General features: G+C 40.2%; 1 protein-coding gene across 1 annotated transcript in view; it reads right to left on the bottom strand.

Moving 5' to 3' along the window:
• Positions 1 to 24,428, bottom strand: part of stau2 (staufen double-stranded RNA binding protein 2) — a 190,096-nt gene that overhangs the window by 141,397 nt on the left and 24,271 nt on the right. Inside the window, exon 6 of the mRNA XM_041814339.1 lies at positions 5,283 to 5,442. Coding sequence (XP_041670273.1) covers positions 5,283 to 5,442 — 160 coding nt within the window. The remainder of the gene's footprint in view (positions 1 to 5,282; positions 5,443 to 24,428) is intronic.

Raw genomic sequence — 24,428 nt, 5'->3', positions numbered from 1 at the left:
GGTGTGAAAATGACCTCAGCAAAGTATATAGAATTTCTGACTGACCACTTTCTTCCATGGTACAAAAAGAAGAACTGTGCCCTCCGAAGCAAAATGATCTTCATGCATGACAATGCACCATCTCATGCTGCCAAGAATACCTCTGTGTCCCCCTTGGTGTGGTCCCCATCCTCCCCTGACCTCAACCCTACTGAGAACCTTTGGAGCATCCTCAAGCTAAAGATCTATGAGGGTGGGAGGCAGTTCACATCAAAACAGCAGCTCTGGGAGGATATTCTGACATCCTGCAAAGAAATTCAAGCAGAAACTCTACAAAAACTCACAAGTTCAATGGATTACAACCTATAAAATGTTTTAAAACACTGTTGTGCAAAATAATTTGGAAAAATGCATTTCAATTAATTTTTTTAAATAGTTATGATTGGAAGGTTTGTTCAATAAAATCTGAATTATGCTCTAACAGCTGATGACTTGAAATTATAGCCACTGTCATTTGCATCGACTATGTAAATCGATTACCACAGAAATGTACATAATAATCAGATAATTATAATTTTAAAAATTAATCATTTAACTTATCCTGAATCTTGTTGTTGATCCCTTCCAGTAAAGAAACCTACTTAATGACACTTTGATTTTATCATCATCCATACTCTACTGGCTTGTTGGTGCCAACAGTCTCTGTGAATGCAGAGCTGTCTCTCGATCTTCATCTTCTCATGTCCAGCTCTTTGTCTGATTACGTCTGAATGGCTGCTGTCGTTCCCTTTGGGCTTCTTCCCTTCTCTGCCTCATTGTGTGACCTGATCTGACGTATGATTCATGAGACATCTCTTAAGTTTCACACTGTCACACTGGTAGACGCTCCTACTGCACTGGGGTAAAAGACCTCCCACTGACAAGAGGCGCGTGTATGTGCGTGATCTACTTGATGCAGAGTGCTTGGGAAAGTATAAGCCAGCAAAGAAGTCATGTAGTGTTTTTAAAGACACTAGCTGTTTGAATGAACAGAGACTGGGTGTACGGAAAGCTTCACATTCATGTCTATGCCCATGAGCATGGCTAAAGGATTCAACATCAAAGAATGGAAAGGAGGAGATCCCAAAAGACAGAACAATATAGTTCTTTGAAAAGTAACTGCACAATTTCACAGATTTAATTTAAATTAAACTCTTAACTGATGGCGTGGAACTTTGCAATAAAGATTTTTCCTCATAAATATCCTGTCAAACCATTGATTAGAAGGAAAATAGGCTGCTTTTTTTTAAAAAAAAGGAGTGCATTTGTTAGATGTCAGATACGATCAGAGCCAGACTGATGCATGATTTCTTTTAATGAGAAACCAATAACACTAAAACATTCAGTAAAAATCACTTTACCCCAACAGACAGGGGTTTAGCTTTTAGATTTTAAATGTATTTAGCAAGTTAGTCACTGATTTCCTTTCCAAATGTCGGTGTTGTAGGGGTGGGGATTGGTCTTCTAGAGTTACATACTCTTGCTCCACCTTTGTATCAACAAAACAAAATCAGAGCACTGCTTTAGTTTACCTGTGGTCTTTCTTAAATCAAAGCTCTGACAGACAGTGGTTTAGAAAAAATTAGTCACAGGGTGTCCACACATTTACACTTGTTAGAGCACACACATACCCAGTCACGTGGAGACAGCATGACAGACATATACTGAAGACACAATGTGCCTCAATTTGTAAAGCAAGACTCAGAAGCAGCAAACAAAGAACACATTTATGCAGGCCGACGCCACAAGACAGCAAGTCAGGCAAAGTGAGAAGAGCCAAAGCGTTTTGAATAACCGTCAATGATGCCAGGCGCTGAGGATACGGGGTAATTTGATTTCCGGTGGGAGATGATAACAACAGTTTACAGCCATGCCTGAGGGGAAACTTTGGAAAGGTACAATGACACTGGGAGGAGGCACAGAAAAAAAAGGACAAAGTAGATAGAAACTTGGAAGAGAAAAAGGCACTCAAGCCAGGTGTCAGCTAAACTGCAGAGACAGCAGGGCTTAAATCATACATTAGAGTAATAAGAGATGAAGTGGATTAGGATTAAATCTGATGAAAGCTGGTTACGCACTCATCGTTGCATCTGCAAAAAAAAAAACGGGTGCTAAAACACTTTAAATAGAACCTATTCAACAAATGCTTCGACTTTCACCAAAAGAAGAGATTTCAAGTGAAGGGGATTCAAGTAGAGGAGCATTCATCTGATGTGAAATCAGTCACAAAGTGACTAAAGTGTTGAAGGCAGGGGGTGGCCATGACTGGAGGACAATTTGAACAGAGAGTGGAGTGACCTTTTATGATGAGAAAGAATGGCAGAACATCAGATTGTGTGGAAAAAGCTTTGTGGGAATAGCTTCAAATCTTATAAGCTTGGAAGAGTAATCATGTACCTTTGAAGAAGCCATTTAGGATTCAAAATAAATGTCAACATATGAGCTAGATTTAAGAAAATAAGATTAAACATTTACCCAAATGGATAATGGATCACTATACAAGACAAAGCTCTAACATCTGAATGCTGTTTGTTCATTTTAAGATTCATTTTATGTATTTTCTACCTTTATTGGATGAGAAAAACAAGACAGCATGTTGTTCCCGGTGTCTGAACATGAGGATGACAGTCAGAGCCTTTTGGTCCTTGGTCTTCCTGGTCCTTAAGTTTGCAATGCAGATGGATTTACCCGTCACTGGCAAATCCGTCTTGCAAAACTCCCATTTGAATTTGGGCCCGGTTAGAAAGTGACAGGGCCAATCAGCAACGAGGGCCAGTACTTGCGGGCTCGGCGGAGCCATGATGTAAGCCAGCAGCAACAAGAGGCCGGAGCAGATATAGTCGAAGACATTAGTGTGGATGCTGCTAAAACACCAGTTTTAACTATATCACTTCACTTCACTTGACGACATTTCTTCATTAAAAGAAGAACAAAGAACAGCAGTGAGTTGTTTTCTTTTCAAAAGCAACAAAAGTTGTGTACTGACATGTCTACAGTCGCCATGGTTCGCGTTATGCAGTTCTGTATGGAGTTTACTCCTCAGTAGTAGCTACGTCACACGTTTTGTTGCTCTGACTGACCCGTAAAGATGTGACCGACAGAACGTTCATCCAATCACCCTGCGAGTTTTCAAAAACCTCTGCCCTTTCCCAAACCTATGAGAGGTTTTCCAGATCGATGTGTGAAACAAATCCATCTGGCGTGCCAGGTTACCTGGTCCTACTATACTCTTGAAAGGCGTCAACGTTGACTAATGGCCAGAGGTGGCAACTGGACTCTGACATGACGACTTCTCTTTGGTGCATCTTTGGGTATCGTTGGCAAGACTGAGTGTCTAATGATGTCGTGCTCAGGAGAGCAAGGATTGGAAGGGTCAGCTGCCTGATACAGGAATGACAGGGGCACTTTTATGAGCACCTGTCACACTTTCCTGGGCCTGATCCAGCTGACCGCATACTCGCTGCCCGGGACCCGATGCAGAGGGCAACAGCGTGCGTCATGGAGGGGGAAGCTTGAAGGATACCAGTAGAGATGGGGCAGGTCCTGACGATGGCCAACGCAGTACAGTACATGTGCTCCCATACTTGACCTAAACTTGAAACAGTTAGAAAGTTAAGAGAAGGGCCAGGAATGCCGTTCAAAGGAGCCACAGGCTGGAATCTGAACCCCACTTGCCTGCTCTGAGCAGCCTCAGTGTATGGGTCACACTGACATAACCACAAGGCCACAGGCAAAAAGCAAAGAACAGCCATTCTCTTCTATTACTACAACAAATCTGTCAACAGGCTACGGACTGTAAAGGAGTACAGTGAACAAAAAAAAACTGTAGACCTGCTTAAAAAAATGCTTCAACGTGTTACAAGTAAGGATGTTCCTATTCAGCTAAACATTCATTTAAATTTCTTTTAACCGACTAGTCTAGGGTCATTGTGTCAGCAGGTGTGATGTTTGCCTGATATACTCCCTAAAGCGTGGCTAACATTAAAAGCTAGCACCAACAGCCTCCGTTCCCCTCTGAAGATTAGTATTGTGCTATGAGATGTGGCCTCTCTTCACTTTGGGTGAGTAGTTTCACTCGAGATCAACCCTCGACAGCCTACATACCTCTTTATTTCCATTTACTACTTTAAAAAACTGTCATACTCTCATATTTACATTTGGTGTAGTGCCAGACAAGGCAGCGGCTGTTAACTGAAGCTACAGCGGCCTCTAGTGGTGGGAGGTTTATCCCAAGTTAAAAGAGTATTATAGACAGGGATTTCATGCCCATGTTCATCAAAAATGATAGTTAATTGGTTAAAATGACTCGCAAATTCCACGTCAGCCAATTTGATGAACGAATTCAACCATTTCACCGATTAACAGCATGCATCCCTAGTTAAAAGCAATTGAATTAAGTTTTTTTCAACACAAGTAAACAAGTTGCAAAACTCAACTCATGCAACTTGTAAACTTGAGTTAAAATATTTAATTCAATTGCTTGTTTTAGTGAGTACACCATTTTTGTAGGAGGGACAGACCACCTTGATACATCTGCTACTAAGGACAAGTGTGTCATGAGGTCATGGATGTGGTACCTCCAACTATTCTAGTAAACCATAATACCAGGCCTTGATGCATGCTTGCTGTGGACAGTCCACTACCTGGTGTCCAAGCCATTCAGAAATGTGCCAAAAACTGAGTTCAAGTAGCCAGCAGCTCCTGTGAGAAATGTGATGTGAAAGTTTTGCATCACTGAAGAAAATTTATTTTTTCAAACGTTACTATTTAGTCAAAGGTAAACTGTCCCACAAGCTGAAAACAAAGGAGAAAACAAGGTGCTGATTCTATAATTCTGTCTCTATATTTTTGCACTGTGTTTCAAGTTTACAGGTCTGTTGCTCTGTTTGCTACAGCTACATTGACTTGTTGAAAAAAAACGAACAACATAAACCAGTAATATTCACTTTTATTCAGTTTGCAAATATTTGTGTTGGGGGAAAAAATCTCAAAAAATATTTAATTTAATGTGGTGTGACTGGTGTCAGAAATATGTTTCATGTGGTCTATCGAGTCTGTTATTAGATTAGTTATTGTTATTGTCCTATCAGGGGAAATAGGTCCAGGTTCTCATGGGTTATCTGAATAAATATGAAAATGTAAATAAAAGATCTACTGGCTTCATTAACCTAAAACTATCAGCCAGACAAAAGTCTTTTAAACATATATATTGAGAAACATAACAAAGGTAGGGGCTGAGATTTTGGAGGGGTAAGGATGCTAACCTGCGGGGGCCGTTCCGGGATTGGTTCATTGCGCAGGGCCTGCAGGGCCTTCATCGCAGCGTTGTGTCTGGCTGCTTGACGAGTACGTCCCTCGCCGATAAACTCATGACTCCCCACAGACAGCTGCACATAGAAGATCTTAGGAACAGGATAATGGTACCTGGGAGCAAACAGAAAGAAGAAATTATTTTACTGAGGAAAATCTACATGTTTATTCTTTGTTTATTTTGCATTTAAATACAATAAAAGTCAAGTGACAAAAACAAGGCAAAGAAGAGCCTCAAACTTTATGAGCCAAGTTATCAATCCAAACCATTAACACCGTTCCAAAATAAAAGGCCCACCACTTCATCAGGGTCAATTACTGCACAATAGCCAGCTGGCTAACCACTAGACAAATGTCTCGCTATTGAATCTAATCTTAGTGTTGCCAAACAAAGCCCGGAAAAATATATATCCTCTCCTCTTTCTTCTGGCCCTGAACATAGATTTTCCTCTCTTTCTTTGCGTCCTGACAGAGCGAGGACTGAGCCGTCACCAGGCAGATTTAGAGGTCTGCGAGTCCGCGTGTGTCATACCCCCTCCTGGGTCAGGGGGGAGAAGGGCTGAGAATGTCTGCCAGATAGACGACAAGGAGAGAGAAATAGTGGGAACGCGAACAAGAGAGGAGAGGAATCCAAACTTTTTAATATCCGTCTCCCTGTCCTCCTTTTTTTCCCCCCTTGTATTCACTTACATACACAAGGACGCACAGCAGACATATTTTATAGAAACAAATGGATAACAGCAGTGGAGATTTATGGAACTGTGTACGCTGCCAAAATGTATTTTAATGGAGTTTACTTCTCTGCATGTTGGAGAAAATGAACACAATCTTGACAGAGATGCAGTATACATATGTATTCATTTTCAGCTATACCAGAACATCCTGCTTGGCACAGTGATGTGAGATTTAATACTTAATTGGAATTTGGGGAACCCAAGATGCTTTAAAATCCAGGAAGCTTAAGAAAAACTGGTATGCAGTGGAAGCTCTTGCAGATTCTTTCAGAACAAAATGAACTCACATCGTCATGAATGCATATGCTAGATGATTTTAACAACCCTGTAAGGTAACAAGACGATGCTATCATTAATGGACTGATAATGTTTGATCAACTTAATTTTTTACTTATACATTTATGCATGACAGTAAGCCAGTTATTAAGGCTTAAGCACTACACACACAAAAAAGTTGACACTGATAGGAATGTCACAAGTATTCAGTATTCCTGGCTACCATTACATCACCAAGACCAAAGAACACTTCAAGCAACTCAGAGAAAAGGGTATTGAAAAGTACAAGTTGGGGGATGGATACAAAAAACTTTCACCTTTCTGCTTACAACAACTGTTGCCCGGGTGTTTCACCGGTCAAAGTCTTATGGGAGAGTGGCAAAGAGAAAGCCACGGTTGAAGAAAACTAAATATAAACTAAAACTAAATTTGGACTAGAGTTCAACAAAAGACATGTGGGAGACACCATGGACAAAAGAAAGTTCTTTAGTCTGATGAGACCAAAACTGAGCTTTTTGGCCATCAGACAGGACGCTTCAAGATTTATTCTCCAGCAAGACAATTACCCAAAACATCCAGCAAAAGCTACACAGAAATGTTTTAAAGACAACAAGGTGAATGTTCTGGAGTAGCTGAGTCAAAGCCCAGACCTCAATCCAATAGAGAATTTGTGGCTGGACTTGGTGAGGGCTGTTCACATCTGATTCACATGCAACCTGACAGAGCTTGAGCAGTTGTGCAAAGAAGAATGGAGTAAAAATGCAGTGTCTGGATGTTCAAGCCTGATTGAGACAGTTCCACACAGACTCAAATAGAGGTAAAATGAAATAAAGGGTGTGAAATACTATTTTGGTGGAAATTAGTCTGAGTTAAAATCAGGGATGATCTTGTAGGTCATATGACCAACATGGCCAGTGTTTAAGTTTTGGTCCAGTTAGTGTTTTATTGTCAGTCAGTCTGTGTTTAATAATGGACCTAAAATTGAACACCCATTAAATAAAGGGTGACAAGAACGTTTTGTGATTTCAATAAAAATTAAAGACAAAAACTGGTGCCATCCAAAACCTTTACCAGGAGGTCAGACCAGGTAACAGCAGAAATTAGAATTGGTCAACACACAGTAAATCTGTGGTTTAAGTACCTCCAAGAGCACAACATTGTTTAAGGAGATTTTTTTATATAGATCTGGCCTCTTATTTTTGCTCTCAGAGTGCACTTGTTTGATGTATTTAACTCTAAAATATACACATTTTTCTCCTGGGGGAGCATGCCCCCAGACCCCTAGAAAGATCACACTGCACATGATAAGACTGGTACCACCTCTGCCTCAATTTGAGCCAGGAACACCCTGTTTGATAGGCTGTGAATAAACCTATAACAAAAGGAAACAGTATAACCAAAGTCAATAATATTCTCTATTTGTAGGCCATATAGGTCTAACAAACTAGGAGAAACTAAGAGCCTTTGAATGCCAATTCACCCTGAATAACAAGGAGGCGATGCTCCAATGTTCACGAGTTCATCACAAGAAATCTTACTAATTCAAACAAAAATTATTTGCAAATCAGGAAAATATTAAAGCAGAGGTTCTCAACCTCTTCAGCCCGCGACCCCCAAAATATTGGTGCCAGAGACCAAGGAACCCACCTGAAGGTGGTTAAACACAGCCATGCACATTCAAGAATAGTCATGTGCAGACAAGGCTGTCCATAAGAGGGGAAAAAGGGGAAGGTTTCTGGGACCCAGCCAAACTGGGGGTCAGAAAAATCATGGTCCAATGTGACGTTAAGGTGTGAAACCACATTTTATATTTGATCTCAATAATAACCACTCTTGTCAAAGCAACAAATATCTCCATCTATTCATTTGTGTAGTAAATAGCCTTCTCAAAAAGAAAATAACTTTTGTTAAAAACATATTTAAAATGGGTGAAAAATTGCTTAAACTAGTGAATAATGGCAAAAAATGGTGGAAAAAGGTGTTGAAATTGTATTTTTAAAGAACATAAATGGGTTAAAAGTGTCAAAAAAGTAGTTAAAAGTGAAAAAAAAAATAACCAAAATGGTTTAAATTGACATAAACTGGCAAAAATGGAATGACCGTGGTTAAAAGTGGCTTAAATGGCTTTAAAGTGCCAAAAATTGAGGGAAATTAAGTGGACTGGGATGAAAAATTGATACAAACTAGCAAAATGGGATAACTGTGGTTAAAATGGGCAAAAAGGGGTGTAAAAAGTGGTAAATAGTGGCAATAATGAGGCAACAATAGGCAGAAAGTGGCAAAAATTGATTCAGAAGTGATAAAAACTGGCAAAAAAAAAGTGGTGGAAAGGGTGTAAAATTGACACAAATGGTTTTGAGTGGCAAAAATATGCTAAAATTGGCAAAATTGGTGTTAAAAAGTGATGAAAAGGGTTTATAGTCTGGTAAATTTGGTGTTAAGTGCCACCAGTGTAATGCATGCCTTGCGACCCCCAATGGGGTCCCAACCCCAAGGTTGAGAACCACTGCATTAAAGGATTGGCTGCTATGTTTGGCTGGCTGATCAACAGTAAACACTGTTAGCATTGCCTTTATGTCCAAAAATGATCCTGTGCGGTCTGCCTTTTCACTTCAATGAGACACTCTGACACATGGATGCTCTCCTGAAGTTTCCAAGGTGAGCTGAATGTGAGCAGACGGACTGTGGTTTGTTTTTACTCCAATTAAACCTGACTATCCTTCCAGCCCCCTAGTATTTTTTTTTCCAAAAAGAATTTTGGGCAAAGCCAGTAAATGAATGCAGCAGTAAATTTTCAGGAAAATTACTGCTAGCAATCAGGCAGGAATGATGGCAGTTATATCAAGAAACTGATAAGAAACTGTGTGTGCGTGTGTGTGTGTGTGTGTGTGTGTGTGGGGGGGGGGGGGGGTGGGGGGGGTCTTGGTACACCTAATGAAGCTGCTTCATACTCATTTCTGCGAGTCAGCATGTTCTTTTCCAATCTTTAATTTCTTCTGTGAACACATCCAATTATGTAGCATTCATTCAAAGGCAAAAACTGTCATTGTAACTTCAGACTCTGAGAAATCATAATATTTTTAAAGCAGATCTTGAGCTTCTCTTTATAAAACAAAAAAAAAAGAGGCTCTGAAAGTGCTGAAATGGTTTGTCATTGTGAGGAAAGGAATGCGTCAACTTGACTAAGTATGATATAGTAGTTTTAGGCATCTTCCCCTTTTGTCTCCAGTAACACTATAATCACCGTTATGATGGCTTTAATCTGAATGCTTTGCTTAGATGTGAAAAGAAACATGAGGAGTAAGACTTTCATTCAAATTGAAACCAGCAAAAAACAGGCATTGTTAAAAATATGATCCAAGCTATCCGCTGTAAACATCCATCATGATTTAGAGAACAATTGTGGTGATTTCAGGATTTTATCCCAAAAGAAATCATAAGAAAATATGACTGAATTGTTGGATTGTCTACAAGCTGTCTGATGGACTCAATACTTGATCTAGCCTCATGAATCTCAGTGGAAGTGATGACGCCATGTTCCTGGATCTCAACAGTTACTTTGGTGAGAGAAGTGTTATTACCAAAGACTAGGAGTGCATCACTTCTCACAGATATAATGTTGAACTGTTTGGTATGGTTTTGCATCTAATTTTCTCTCATGTATTACACATGTCTTTGAATTGGCTCCACACTGGGATGAGGAACCTCCTTACTGTGAGAAAACTCTCAATTCAGCGTCTGGAATTAACATCAGCCAAGCTGCAAATGCAGGCAGGGTTTCTGTTTTGGTGAATACAGTTGCTAGAAAAAGTATGCGAACCCTTTGGGATTTCTTGGATTTCTGCATAAATTGGTCATCAAATGTGCTCCGATCATCATCTAATTCACATAGACAAACACAGTCTGCTTAAACTAATACTGCACAAAAATGATATTTTTTCATGTTTTTATTGAACAAACCATGTAAACATTCAAAGTGCAGGGTGGAAAAAGTATGTGAACCCCTAGGCTAATAACTGGTTGACCCTCCTTTGGCAGCAATAACCTCAACCAAACGTTTCCTGTGGTCGCAGATCAGACCTGCACAACAGTCAGGAGGAATTTGGACCATTCCTCTTTACAAAACTGTTTCAGTTCAGCAATATTATTGGGATGTCTGGTGTGCATTGGTCTCTTGAGGTCGTGCCACAGCGTCTCAGTCGAGTTGAGGTCAGGACTCTGACTGGGCCACTCCAGAAGGCGTATTTTCTTCTGTTGAAGCCATTCTGTTGTTGATTTACTTCTATGCTTTGGGTCGTTGTCCTGTTGCATCACCCATCCTCTGTTGAGCTTCAGTTGGCGGACAGATGGTCTTAAGTGTTCCTGTAAAATGTCTCGATAAAATTGGGAATTCATTTTTCCATCAATGACATCAATCCACCCAGGCCCTGAGGCAGCAAAGCAGCCCCAAACCATGATGGCCCCTCCACCATATTTCACAGTTGGGATGAGGTTTTGATGTTGGTGTGCTGTGCCTTTTTTTCTCCACACATAGCGTTGTGTGTTCCTTCCAAACAACTCAATTTTGGTTTCATCTATGGACAGAATATTTTGCCAGTAGTGCTGTGGAACATCCAGGTGCTCTTCTGTAAACTTCAAATGTGCAGCAATGTGTTTTTTGGACAGCAGCGGCTTCCTCCGTGGTGTCCTCCCATGAACTCCAGTCTTGTTTAATGTTTTACTTATTGTAGATTTGTCAACACAAATGTTAGCATGTGCCAGAGACGTCTGTAAGTCTTTAGCTGATACTCTAGGATTCTTCTTCACCTCATTGAGCACTCTGTGCTGTGTTCTTGCAGCCATCTTTACAGGACGACCACGCCTAGGGAGAGTAGCAACAGTGCTGATTCTTCTCCATTTGTAGACAGTCTGTCTTACCATGGACACATGAACATCAAGACTTTTAGAGATACTTTTGTAACCCTTTCCAACTTCATGCAAGTTAATTTTTGATCGTAGGTCTTCTGAGAGCTCTTTAGTGCCAGGCATGGTTCACATCAGGCAATCCTTCTTGAGAAGAGCAAACTCAAAACTGGTGTGTTTTTTATAGGGCAGGGCAGCTTTAACCAACACATCCAATCTCATCACATTGATTGGACTCCAGGTTGGCTGACTCCTGGCTCCAATTAGCTCTTGGAGAAGTCATTAGCCTAGGGGTTCACATACTTTTTCCACCCTGCACTGTGAATGTTTACATGGTTTGTTCAATAAAAACATGAAAACATATTTTTTGTGCAGTATTAGTTTAAGCAGACTGTGTTTGTCTATTGTTGTGAATTAGATGATGATCGGAGCACATTTGATGACCAATTTAAACAGAAATCCAAGAAATCTCAAAGGGTTCACATACTTTTTCTAGTGACTGTACATTTCAGACGACTGTGCACCACATTGTGGCTTAATGTTTGCACTGAAATAGTCACGTATAAGAAAACCACGCTGCGTTGAAATCAAGTTTGGACCAGCTCTGTCACTGCTCTCTGCACACGTGTGTACGGCTGCAGCATGGAGAGCTGAGGTGTCTCACAGCTGCTGTGGTGAAACTGACCTAACCACACTTAGAAGTTAACCCTTCTGGATCAATAAAACTGTAGATTATTGGCACGTAACTGTAATAAGCTCTAAAAACATCCTTTCTCATTCCTCCTGTCTGCATTTATCACACAGTTTAACCAACAACAATCAGCAACTTAATGTTTGTAGAGTGATTACCCAGCCTGGTGTAAACTGATCCATACAGACTCTGTTAAACAGCACTCTATAAACTGCAGATGGAGTCCTCAAGCACATGCTCCTTGTTAAGGGCTTGTCTAACAGCCAGTGATGCAGGAGCAGCCTTACACAGACGTACACAACATGCATTAAAGCAGCACTATGTAGTTTTTCCACCTTAACATAATATTTCCAGAGTCATTGTGATGGTACATCACCTTACAACAGGTTGAATGACACCTCTGTCATGGTGTGCAGGAGCAGACAGCTGCAGGGGCTACTAGTGTTGGGTGGCTGTGTTACTGTTTAGAATGAGCGTTTGACCTGGATTGTGTACCTTGACTGATAAAAAAAGAATAAGTTAAACTGGCTTATAATTCTGATCCTACTATCAAGGGATGCAACTTTAACCAATTAGCTGACTGATTTAGCACATCCTTACATAAGTAGGGAGAAGTGTATTTATTGAAGTTTCTTGTGAAAAACTAGATTTTCACATTTTTATATGACATTTGAACACACCATAACACATAGAATATAAAGCCATCTAATTTACTGACGTTACCTGAATGCATCATATTTTCTATCTTCAGCTCGTAAAGTTTGCTAATAAACTTCAGTTCTGCCAATTCCACTGCGGATTTCTACACTGGATTAATATTGTTAACAAACAGGACTAGCTCAAAGTTCTGGAGCACTTTTGAGCATTTATCTGAGCAACTGAAGAAGAAAACTGTCCTAAAGCAGCTGAAGAGAGAGATATGACTGGATATTACTTCCAGTCAGTCAATAAAGCCATGCCACTAATTATTCAAATTCATGAAAAACTCTAAACTAAGCAGCAGCCTCTGGTGGAGGCAAATGCAACTTGCAAATCCCTGATTGTCCACTAGAGGCTGACAGCAAAAGCCCCTGAAGTAGCAGTAATACGCATGTCTTTTGTGTCAAGAGTCAAGAGCTCATGTCTCCTGATAAAAACTTTATAAAAGGCAGAATATTTGTTAAAACTCACCTGTTTTAACTGCATTTAAAAAAGAGTCCTGTAAAACTGTGTATAATAAGGATGTGGTCAACCTCACTGACAGGGGAGCTTGTGTAAGTTGTTTCTCTGTTACAAAGTTGACCAAATGTTAGTTTGAGGCAACTTTGGCAACAGTCATCATTTGGTTTCCAAACTTCTCTTCACAAACCAAATGGTGACATCACTGAGATACATCCATACTCTACACAGTCTACGTGCTTAAATTCATGAAACGGAAATAGTCATATTATAACACACAACACTTAAGTGTGTGCAAATTAGGAAAAAAGCCATCGATACCAAGTTTATTTTAAACAAAGGCAGTAAACATGTTTATTTGTGCAGTAAAAAGGGTCACTTTAACATGGTACCTAATGGGGATTCTTGTGCAGTGGTTCTCAATCTTTTCAGCCCACGACCCCCAAAATATAGCCTAGGTGCCAGAGACCAAGGACCCCCACTGTACCTGAAGGTGGTTGAACACAGCCATGCACATTCAAGAATAGTCATGTGCAGACAAAGCCGTCCATAAGGTTTCTGGGACCCAGCCCAACTGGAGGCCCATGAAGGTCAGAAAAAACATGGTCCATTGTGAAGTTAAGGTGTGAAAAACCACATTTTATATTTGATCTCAATGATAACCACTCTTATTAACGCAACAAATATCTCTATTCATTTGTGTAGTAGATAGCCTTCTCAAAATGAAAATAACTTTTGTTAAAAACATATTTAAAATGGATTAAAAAAATGCTGAAATTAGTTAATAATGGCAAAAAATTATGGAAAAGGTGTTCAAATGGTATGGAACATAAATGAGTTGAAAGTGGCAAAAACTACTTCAAAGTGGCAAAAAATGAATAAAAATGTTTTAAATTGACAAAAAGGGGCACAAAAAGCAGTAAAAGGGGTTAAAAAGTTGCTTAAGTGGCTTTAAAGTGCAAAAAATTGGGGGAAAATAGGTGGCAGGGATGAAAAATTGATATAAACTGGCAAAAATGGGAAAACTGGTTAAAATGGGCAAAAAGGGACGCAAAAAGTGGTTAATAGTGGCAATAATGAGGCAACAATAGGCAGAAAGTGGCAAGAATTGATTCAGAAGTGTCAAAAACTTGCAGAAAAAATTGGTGGAAAGGGTATAAAATTGAAGCAAATGGGTTTTGAGTGGCAAAAATGTGCTAAAATTGGCAAAATTGGTGTTGAAAAGTGATGAAAAGGGGTTGAAATCTGGTAAATTTGGTGTAAATGTGCCACCAGTGTAATTTAGAAACTATTCTTAGTTTTCGTAAGGCATCTGGGGACTCCCTCTCAATGTTTTGTGACCCCCAATGGGGTCCCGACCCCAAGGTTGAAAACTACTACTCTAGTGGACACTTGATGCACTGCACCTATTTTGCACAGTCACTTATTTTTATTTATTCAATACTTATTTTTGGACTTTTATGCCTTTATTGATAGCAGAGGACAGTGGATGGAATCAGAAACAGGAAGAGAGAGCTGGGGAGAGACATGCGGGAAAGTACACCAGGTTGGATTCAAACCCAGTCTGATCGTTGGGCGCGTCTTAAACCACTAGGCCAACCCACTTTGGCTTAATTTTTAACACAAGTCCGTGAATGATAGGAACTAAGGAAAAAAACTACAAATATAAGAGTCTGGTTAAATTAACTGTCATAAAAGAGGGACTCTGAAAGTTGATGGAGTCCTCTTTAGTACTGCTGTGAGGGGTTTTGTTGTGTGAGCGTGATGGCACCTCCAACCTTTTCAATGATCTATTCCTGTGCTAATTTTTAGTAATATTATCTGCATGATACTCGCTTATAAAGTTAAATATCTGTATCAGTAGATTGGAAAATTCCTGCCAATATTTGAAGCTGATTTATAAGCAATACGTATCGCCAGTATAAATCCTACATCACCATTAAATATTGGGAAAATGTAGAATTTACTATCAGGTAATCATGGTTGCCTGGGATATCATGTACTCAGAGGGGCCCAACATTAGCCCTTGAATGAAGTGCCAAGTGTAAAACGCTTACCAGACTTTCCCGTTCCCCTTTCCTTCTCTTTACAACACAAAATGTGTGGATATCGGTACCGGCTAAAATAAGTTTGGAAATGTCATATTAATCCAATAGTGTACATCCCTTATTTTTGGTGTTTCTGGCTGAATATTTCATAAAACTGTCTTTGATTGGTAAATTTCACAGACAGCTAAAGTCTCTTCACTGGAACTTGAAGCTTAATGTAAATCTGTCTGACGTTTTTAACTCCAGAATACCAGAAATACTGCCTCCACATTACAGTAAGTCTTACAAATAACTCCTAAAAACACATGTCATTTCTCTAAACATCTCCTCATGTCTTCCCCCCGTCTCCTACCCGGCAGGCCTAACAATGAGTCAGCATTTTACTCCCAGAATTCCAGCAGGTCTTCCTCCAGCCCACAGCCCTCCTCTCATCCGTCTGCTCTCAGCCTTCTCTGGGCGGGGGCCTGCCTGGCCCTCGCACGTCAAGTGTGGCCCCAGGGTCTCAGAGGACATGCCAAGTGCAACATGGGCTCGGGCCAAACAGCACTGAGCTGAGATGGGAGCAGCTGGGGCTGGAGCGCTGAGTACAGGTGCAGAGAGGAGGAGAGAGACGAGTAAGAAAAAGAGAGAAGTGAAGAGAAAAAGGGGGGGGGGGGGGGGAGTAAAGAAAGAGAAAAGGGGAAGAACATGGCGGAAGGCCTGTGGGAGACCCGACTTCACAACGTGGGAAAGTAGTGCCTTACACACAAGCAAGTCAGCCAAGAGCGCACGCACACACATCAAAATCACGCAGACGAAAGAAGAAAAAAAGCAGGAAAATAACGTCAGCGCTCTGTGGTTAGAACAAAAATCAGCACATGCTGGCTAGATCTGCCTGTTCTGTGTTATCAATTATTATTTGTGTTATTATTATTACAGCAGAGGGGGAATAGGACCAGGACACCTGTAGGGAGGGTGTGAAGAAACAATAAGGAATAACCACCACTGTGTCTGGTGGATAACGTGTGTCTGTGTGGATCTACTGTGAGGGAAAGAAAAAACGAATGATACCACGACTCAATCAAATGATAACTCATCAGCGTTCAGCAGTGAGTAATGAATTTGACTTTGAGGTTAGAAGCTTTCCTGCGGCTCTTTAATGTGGGATACGTTAGTTAAAAGTTGCTATTTCATCTTAATCATTCAAAGACACATTCACGAACACACACAGAGGCAGACGCAGGCAAAAACGCTGCCGCTTTTAAGCCCACACACAGTCCTACTGGGAATTGGGAGACATGGTAATGCAATTATTACTATAAATGACAGGGTGACATTTAGGCTGGAAACTATTTTCTCCTTTGGTATGGAAAAATATTTTCAAAGTAAAAACAGCTCATTCTCTCTCGCTGCATGTGTTATATTTGTTTCTAAAGTAAACAGTGCACCAGTCCTCTGGGCCTGCACAAAATTAGAAAAATATGTGATGAGCATATTGAAAATTGCTTTATATTGCACTAAAGTCACAACATGTTTCTTCTGAATCCAAAAAAATTCCGTCTGTATTAACTGCATATTTTATGTCCATTTCAGCACACTTTGGTTAACCCTTTACCTACAGAGCTGGCGCCGGTGCTGTGTTTTTTTTTAAAGGTTTATTTTGGGCATTTTTGTGCCTTTATTTGATAGAGGAGGATAGTGGATAGAGTCGGAAACAGGGATGAAGGCGGGGGAGAGAAATGCGGTAAAGGGCCTCAGGCCGGATTTGAAACCGGGCCGTCCGTGTATATGGGGCGTGCGCCTTAACCACTCGGCCACCTGTGCCCCCGTGCCGGCACTGTGTTTTATATGTCCGGAGTATTATTACCGTAACTCTGTCAAAGTTTGTCTGATCAGAAAAATTCCAACAGCGTAGGAAAGCTGAGAATTGTGGGCATGCACACATATATGGGTATATTATGGTACTCACAACCATATGACGTTGGCATTCATGTCAAAACACCGTAGCAAAACACCTGAAGTATCGTGTAGCGAGACCGCTACACGGATTAACTCTTTGAAAGTTTGCTCAATCTAAAAAATTTCAACGCTGACAGAGGGCTGAGAATCTGTGCTTTCCAGCAATATATGATGTGTGGTATATATATTACGGTAATGTTGAACAGCACTGCGAAAATGGCAGCTTTGGCAGAAGACAAGAAAGAAAGGAGAGTGAAGGAAGAGAGAAAAAGCAGAGGGAGAGTGGTGTTTTGTTTACACAAAATAGTGTTAGATACTGGCATTTGTGCGTGTCTGACGTGCAATAACAATCTGTTACTTGAGAATGTTGAGAATGCATTTTTCTACCTTTATTTGCACTAATTGTTGCCTATATATATAGTTATCTTTTGCACTGTGTTTTGCACACCCAGAGTCCTAGACTCAAAAAAATGACTGGTGATTGTTCTAAACATGTATAGGTTCACATTTCAAATGCCAAATCAAAACTTCATGAGCAATAACAAAATTTCTTCTCATAAAAGCCATGAAAAACAAATCTGTTTTGTGTTTTTCTTCTTTTAAACTGCTGACAATTCCATATAATGTGCAATAATCATTAACCAGATATTGAAAAGTCAAGTTCAAGTACTCCTGGGAAAAGGGACCAAAGCTCTAAGGGCATTTCCTGACTATTTCACAGCCATAGGTCCAAATTGCAATTTTTAGACTCAGTAGGTAAAGGGTTAAGCTTCTGCAGCATCTCCCTGCAACCACAGTGATGTACAATACAGTGCATTTATAGAGTACTCAGAAATTTAGATTTATCCCCCCACAAATTTATTATGAAAACTGAAATATCACATTGACATAAGTATTCAGGCCCTTTGCAAAAACACTTGAAATTTAGCTCTCCTTCCCCCATTTCTGTCAGTCTTTGCTGAGATGTTTCTACACCTTGACGCGAGTCCACCTGTGGTAATTTTAAACTGACTGGACATGACTTAGAAAGGCATATATCTCTCTATAGAAGGCCACTCAGCTGACAATGCTATCAGAGCAAGCCATGAGGTCAAAGGGACTGCCTGCAGAGCTCAGACTGAGGCAGGATTGTTGCGAAGCACAGATCTGGGGAAGGCTACAAAAAAATCAGTTGTACTGAAAGTTCCCAAGAGCACAGTGGCCTCCATGATTATCAGTGGAGGAAGTTTGCAAAGTATGCAAAAGGTCTGAACACCTGTGTCAGTGTGATACTTCAGTGGTTTTTATTTTTTAACAAATTTTCAAAAAAAATCTAAAATTCTGGAGAATAACTTTTTTTTCCAACTGCAGCATGAGGCTAACCTTGCAAAGCAGATGGATTCGCCCATTTTCCATGTTTCTCACTGGTGAATCCATCTTGCAAAGCTCCCATCTGAACTGTTTGGGCCCGGTTAGAAAGTGACAGGACCAATCAGCGTCCAAGGGCAGTACTTTCAGGTGCGGCAGAGTTGTGACGTAAGCAAGCAGCTACAGAAGGCAAAGTGGAAACTCTTGAATACACATCTGTACATTTCTAACATCATATATCAGCACCTTGCACATTGTCAGGACAGCCCAAAGTGGCATAGTATGTATAAAAGCCTTCACATGCTTAGTAACTGATTTGTATGAATTCCAGCATATTTAGCTTAAAGGGTGGAATTTTGATTTCTTGATGCATTTCAATCAGAAAGAAGCACCAATTTAATTATAAACCATCAACTTTGGGAAAAAGTCATGCTGGAAGAAAGTACTCTGTTGTACAACTTGCCTCATTAAATAATACAGAGCTTTTTTGCCACTGGTAGCAGCCAATTAAAGGATACTTGTGGGTTTCTCCTGTACTGCTGGTAAAAACATATGCTTTCAGCATAAATGAGCAATCAGGACTTGAGCTTGGCTAAACATGCAGAGGCAAATGGCTGTTTGCATTAAACCAAAGTTAATCACAGACATCCAACTCAGATCCTTGTAAAGGGGACAGAGCTATGCTGGGAGCAAAAGGGTGACAGAGATTTGGATGGGCTCTCCTCCACCAGCTGCACTTTCTTCCAACCTCCTGTCAGAGCTTTTCTTGTTTTCTCTCCCTCCCCACTTCCATTCTTCATTCCCGGTGTCCATCACTGATTGCTTTCCTTCCCTTCTGCCTCACGCAACTTACAACTAATGTCAAAAAGAAAATACACGGTGGTGTGAGAAAACAGTCCATGTAGTCAAGTAAACACAGGGCTCAAAACATCAACTGTCACGGTGCTGGGGGGGCGTATCAAAAATTCTTTGGACCCTGTTTGGGGTTAGAAACCACTAATCCACGAGGGAGAGGCTGATTCAATGTGATGGCAGAGCAGCGGTTTTACAGAGAATTATGTCTTTGTCAGTGATCGCTTGTTAGGCAATATTTTTTCCCGGCACATGAAAGAAAAGCAGACAAGTGATGTTTAAAATAAGTGAAAAATAAAATCATAATTTGGTTAAGAAAAGCAAACAATGTGTTTAAAATGACAATAATGGTGTAAACAAACGTTTGTTAGTTTTCATTGCATCACAAGTCATTTAGTGCTTTTTTTTTTTTGTTTATTTGACAATGACATCAGCAGAATATAACCAACTGTGTGGCTGTATATACAGAGTACTTTTCCTTTGTTATGGTAGCCACTTAGCCTCATGTTGTACAGTATAATCTAGATGTGGGTTGGTTTTGAAAGATAAGGTCCTACCCACCTCACTGAGCACTAGACAAACCAGGAGCCTGATGGGTTAGCCCAGTGTTACTCAACCCTGCTCAACCAAAGAGCCAAATTTTTGAAAGATACATTTGCAAGAGCCACAATCTAAGTGGTGAAAAATGGCAATTAAAATAAGTTAAAGGTGACAAAAATAGGAAAAAAGTGGCAAACACTGGGTGAAAAGCAGCAAAAAAGGTCAGAATGCGGCAGAAAGGGGTGGGAAGTTACCAAGAAATAAGGTAAACTAGCAAAAAATTTTCAACAAGTGGCAAAAATATGATAATGTGGCGGGAAAATGGACAAAAAGTGGCATTTAATTGCAAAAGGCAGCTTAAATGGGCAAGAAGTGGCAAAAACAGGCAAAAAGGGGCAAACACTGGGGGTGAAGTGGCAAAAGAAGGGCAGAAAGTGGTAAAAATGGGTGAGAAATGGCAAAAAAATGAGTTATATGAGTGGCAAAAATGTGGCAAAAAATAGTGAAAAGTGACTAAAATGGGCAAAAATCAGGAAATGGCAGAAAAACGGGAAGTGGAATGTAACTGCAAAAGGCAGCTTAATGGGTGAGAAGTGGCAACAATAGGAGAAAAGGGGAAAAAAATTGCAAAAAGCAGGATTAAAGTGTCCAAAATGGTAAAAAGTGACAAAAAGAAGTGGCAAAAATGGGCTAAAAGCAGCAAACATTGGGAGAAAAGAGGCAAAACGGGTTGAAAGTGGCAAAAATGGGTGAGAAGTAGTAAAAAAATGAGTTACAAGTGGAAAAAAAGGTCCAAAAGTGGCAAAACCGTGGCAAAAAAATCGGTGAAAAGAGACTAAAATGGGCAAAAATCAGCAAATAGGTGGAAAAATGGGAAGAGTTACAAAATGGGAAATAGGTGGCATTTAATTGCAAAATGCAGCTTAAATGAGCGAAAAGTGGCAAAAAAATGCAAAAAGCAGGATAAAAGTGTCAAAAATTAGTGTCAAAAATGGGAATAACGTTTCAAATTAAGACATAAAAGAGCCACAAAGCATCGCAAAAAAGACACATGTGGCTCCAGAGCCACACATTGACTATCACTGGTTTAGAACTGTGAGCTGAGCTGCTGCTAACTATAGACTATATAGAACATGGATGTAGTTTCTGTGATGTCACTCACTTGTTACTTGTTACCTGAATTGAAGCCCAAAGATGGTGGTCTCCAAAGTTCCCTCTAATCTTTTAAACTCCTGAGCAGGTATTCAACACCCCTGAGATCCTGCTTCAGCAACTGTGGGTAACATCTTACATGTACGCTGCAGAAGTGTTTTAGAGTCTGTGCGGTTTCCAGTTTCTGATTAACATGACTGGCATCATTATCATTAGTTTCATTATTGTATTAGAAAATCCATATTAATCCATATTAAGTTCATCAAAAAAAGGATTCATTACCCATCTCATATTAGGTACTATTATTAGCATTATATTACATATAGAAAACAGAACTATTATTACAGCACTCTATGCTTTGATACTTCGTTTTTTAGTTTTATCAATTTTTCCCTATACTGAAACCAGTTTTGGGGTTTGATCACAAACAACTTAATCTACTTACCTTCACTCTGACTCCCACACACATCTATATCAGCTCAAACCGCCCTCCCTTCTCTCACACCTGTCTGTGTGATCTTTAACCACTCTCAGCAGCAGTATGTTTAATAAAATCTCATGGGTCCATGGCCTGTACGAAGAGGAGCCTTGTTTATGACGTAATATGTACCATAATATTTAAAACATTTTAGGATGCAGAGTGAATGATGGTACGCACATGCAAATGAGCGCAGAGAGAGGAAAAGGAGAGATTGTGTATCATAAAAGGCGATCTGTTATCTGCAACCACAGCCTACCTGGATAGGCTGTGCAGTAGCGGGGTTGCAGCCTTCTTTGCAGGGGTGCTATGTCGACACACAGTAACCTCCGCTCACACTAGCCCACATGAATGTGTGTTTTTTGTGTGAGGAGTGGAAGAGACAGTGAGCTGATGCTCTAATGAGCCAAACTTCTGTGACATCGCTCATGTGCTGCTATCTATTACCATTTCCTCAACTGTGCAGACGTTTACAGTATGGCATATGGTGGCGCTGTAAAAAATAATCATATAGTTATTATTTTATACAAGATTTTTCCACATTATGAGAGGGAGACTTGCAGCAATTCATACGTGACCTGTTTGATTGAAAAGACAACAACAAATGACCAGTGGGGATGGGCTGAGCAACTCATGGACTGTGCGTCTATAACAACTACCACCGCAGGCTGAGGGCTAAAGTACCAGATTACTGGAAGCAGAGGAAAAACTCAATGGCATAAAAGGGGGCAGTAAAGGAGCAATGCGGCCGTAGTGAAAATGCATGTTGTGGAATTTACTGAACAAGATAGAAATGGTCACACACAAAGATGGATAAAACCTGGGAAAGGACAAAAACAGACTGAAGGCCTTTGCACACTGAGTCTGTTTTTTGTTTGATTTTATTTTTTTTATTTTTTGTCAGTTAAAAAAGAAAATCAAACTCATGTTGTTCTAATCATGTTTGCACACTGAAGCCACAGTGGAAACAGGTTCGATTTCATGTGAATTTTTAACATCAGTCCAAGTCATTTAAATGTGTAATTGATGATTCAAAACAATCCCTGCTGCTTCCTCCTCATTCACTGACCCCTGCCTGACTGCTCGACTCTCTCTCCCTCTCACACTGTAACCTTGCTTTAAACGTGTACTTTAAACGCAGGTGTATTAAGTGTTGATCAACTATGGAAATACAACAGGTAAAGGCAGAAGTTTATAGCCTATTCACAGGTCATAACAGAGAAGGAAAATTGTTCTCCATCTCTCCAATATGGCACAGCGCTATGACGTATAAGAGGGTGCTGTATGAAGGCCCCTAAAGGATGGATGGATCCAGAGGGATCTTAAGGGAGTGACAAAGCCACAGGCTCATCTTCACTGCTTATTTTTATCGAGGCATGAAACAATTTGTCACATTCTACAACTTTCTGCAGTGAATACAGATAAAACGCAACGGACTCAGTGTGCAAGGCTCCCGTGCATGGTATTTTTTAAGATACAGAATCTGAAAAAAAATTTAAAAATTAAAAATAACAGACTCAGTGTGCAAAGATCTTGAGAGTAATATACCAGTGGGACCTGTAATCAGATTTTACAGTAACTGACTTAATTTTACCGTTATTTATAAAATAATTCTTTATCTTTGAAGGATAACAGGATCTAGGATGTAAGTAAGCAGCAACAAATGCCAGTGCAATTACGGCAGAAGAGATTAGCCTGGATGCTACTAAAGCGCCAGTTTTATCAGAACTTGACGACATTTCTCCGTTAAACGAAGAACAAAGAACAGCAGTAAGTTGTTTTCTTTTCAAAAACGACAAAAGTCGTGAACTGACATGTCTACAGTCACCACGGCTCACGTTATGCAGTTCTATATTGAGTTTACTCTTTTGCGGCTACGTCACGTGTTTTGTTGCTCTGATTGGCGACAAAAGTCGTGTACTGACTGTCTACAGTCGCCATGGTTCGTGTGAGCAGTTCTCTATGGAGTTTACTTCTCAGTAGCGGCTACATCACAGGTTTTGTTGCTCTGATTGGCCCATAAAGATGTGACAGACAGAACATTCATCCAATCATCCTCTGAGGATTTTTCAAAGGCTCTGCCTTTTCCCAGTTGCTGTGTATGAGAGGTTTTCCAGACAGATGTGTGAAACAAATCCATCTGGCATGTTAGGTTGTTGTTTGACCATCCATATTAAATAAAAATGCCAAAAGTTTACATTTCTAACTGGCATAAATCTTTACTCCCATACCCTGTCAGGATTTCCCTCAATCTGATAATACTTCACACAAACTAATGCGCTAAATGGGGCCATAAAGTGTAGCAAAACTTCAAAAAATGAGCCAATCTGCAGATGTTTGCAATTCAGCAACTTACAAAGGAGACAAAAAAAGTGTTAAAAGGGGTTCCAACCTGTTATATTGCACTTCCAAAGTGATAATGAGAAGCTGCAGCGGTCTCAGAAAAACCACAACAACTGTTATTCAATCAGATGTCCCCTGAGGCGGCTCTGACTCCAATATTAACATTCATTCGGTGTGAAGGGACAGAATTAAAATGGTTTATGTGTTGTCAAAATCCAACAGTGCTTGAGCATTGATCTGCCAATAAAAAACTTTAAAAATGGGTATTGTTACTCAATCAAAACAGTCCAGTGGAAAAGTGAGACGTTGATCTCTAACAGCACTTCTATTACATTCAGTCTTTAATGGCAGCAGTGTATTTCTTCACCTTAAACACGGCTCTGTGTGTACAGCAGACAGCTGGTGTCTTATATGGACTCTTCATATCGCTGCCTGTACCCACAACAGTTAAGAATTATAGCAGACGCAGCATAAAAACACAGGTTTCATAACTTATTTTAATTAAATTGTCTTATGTGACAGTGTTCATTGTTTTCAATGTTTGTTGTGGTTCCAACTTAGACTGAACATGAGATTATAGCTCTCTTTGTATGAGCTCTGTGATCAGCCTGCCACTCCTTTCATGCCAGGCAGTCCGGTGT

The sequence above is a fragment of the Cheilinus undulatus genome, linkage group 19 (genome assembly GCF_018320785.1).
Source record: "Cheilinus undulatus linkage group 19, ASM1832078v1, whole genome shotgun sequence".
NCBI lineage: Eukaryota > Metazoa > Chordata > Actinopteri > Labriformes > Labridae > Cheilinus > Cheilinus undulatus.
This window is presented reverse-complemented; position numbering and strand designations above follow the sequence as displayed.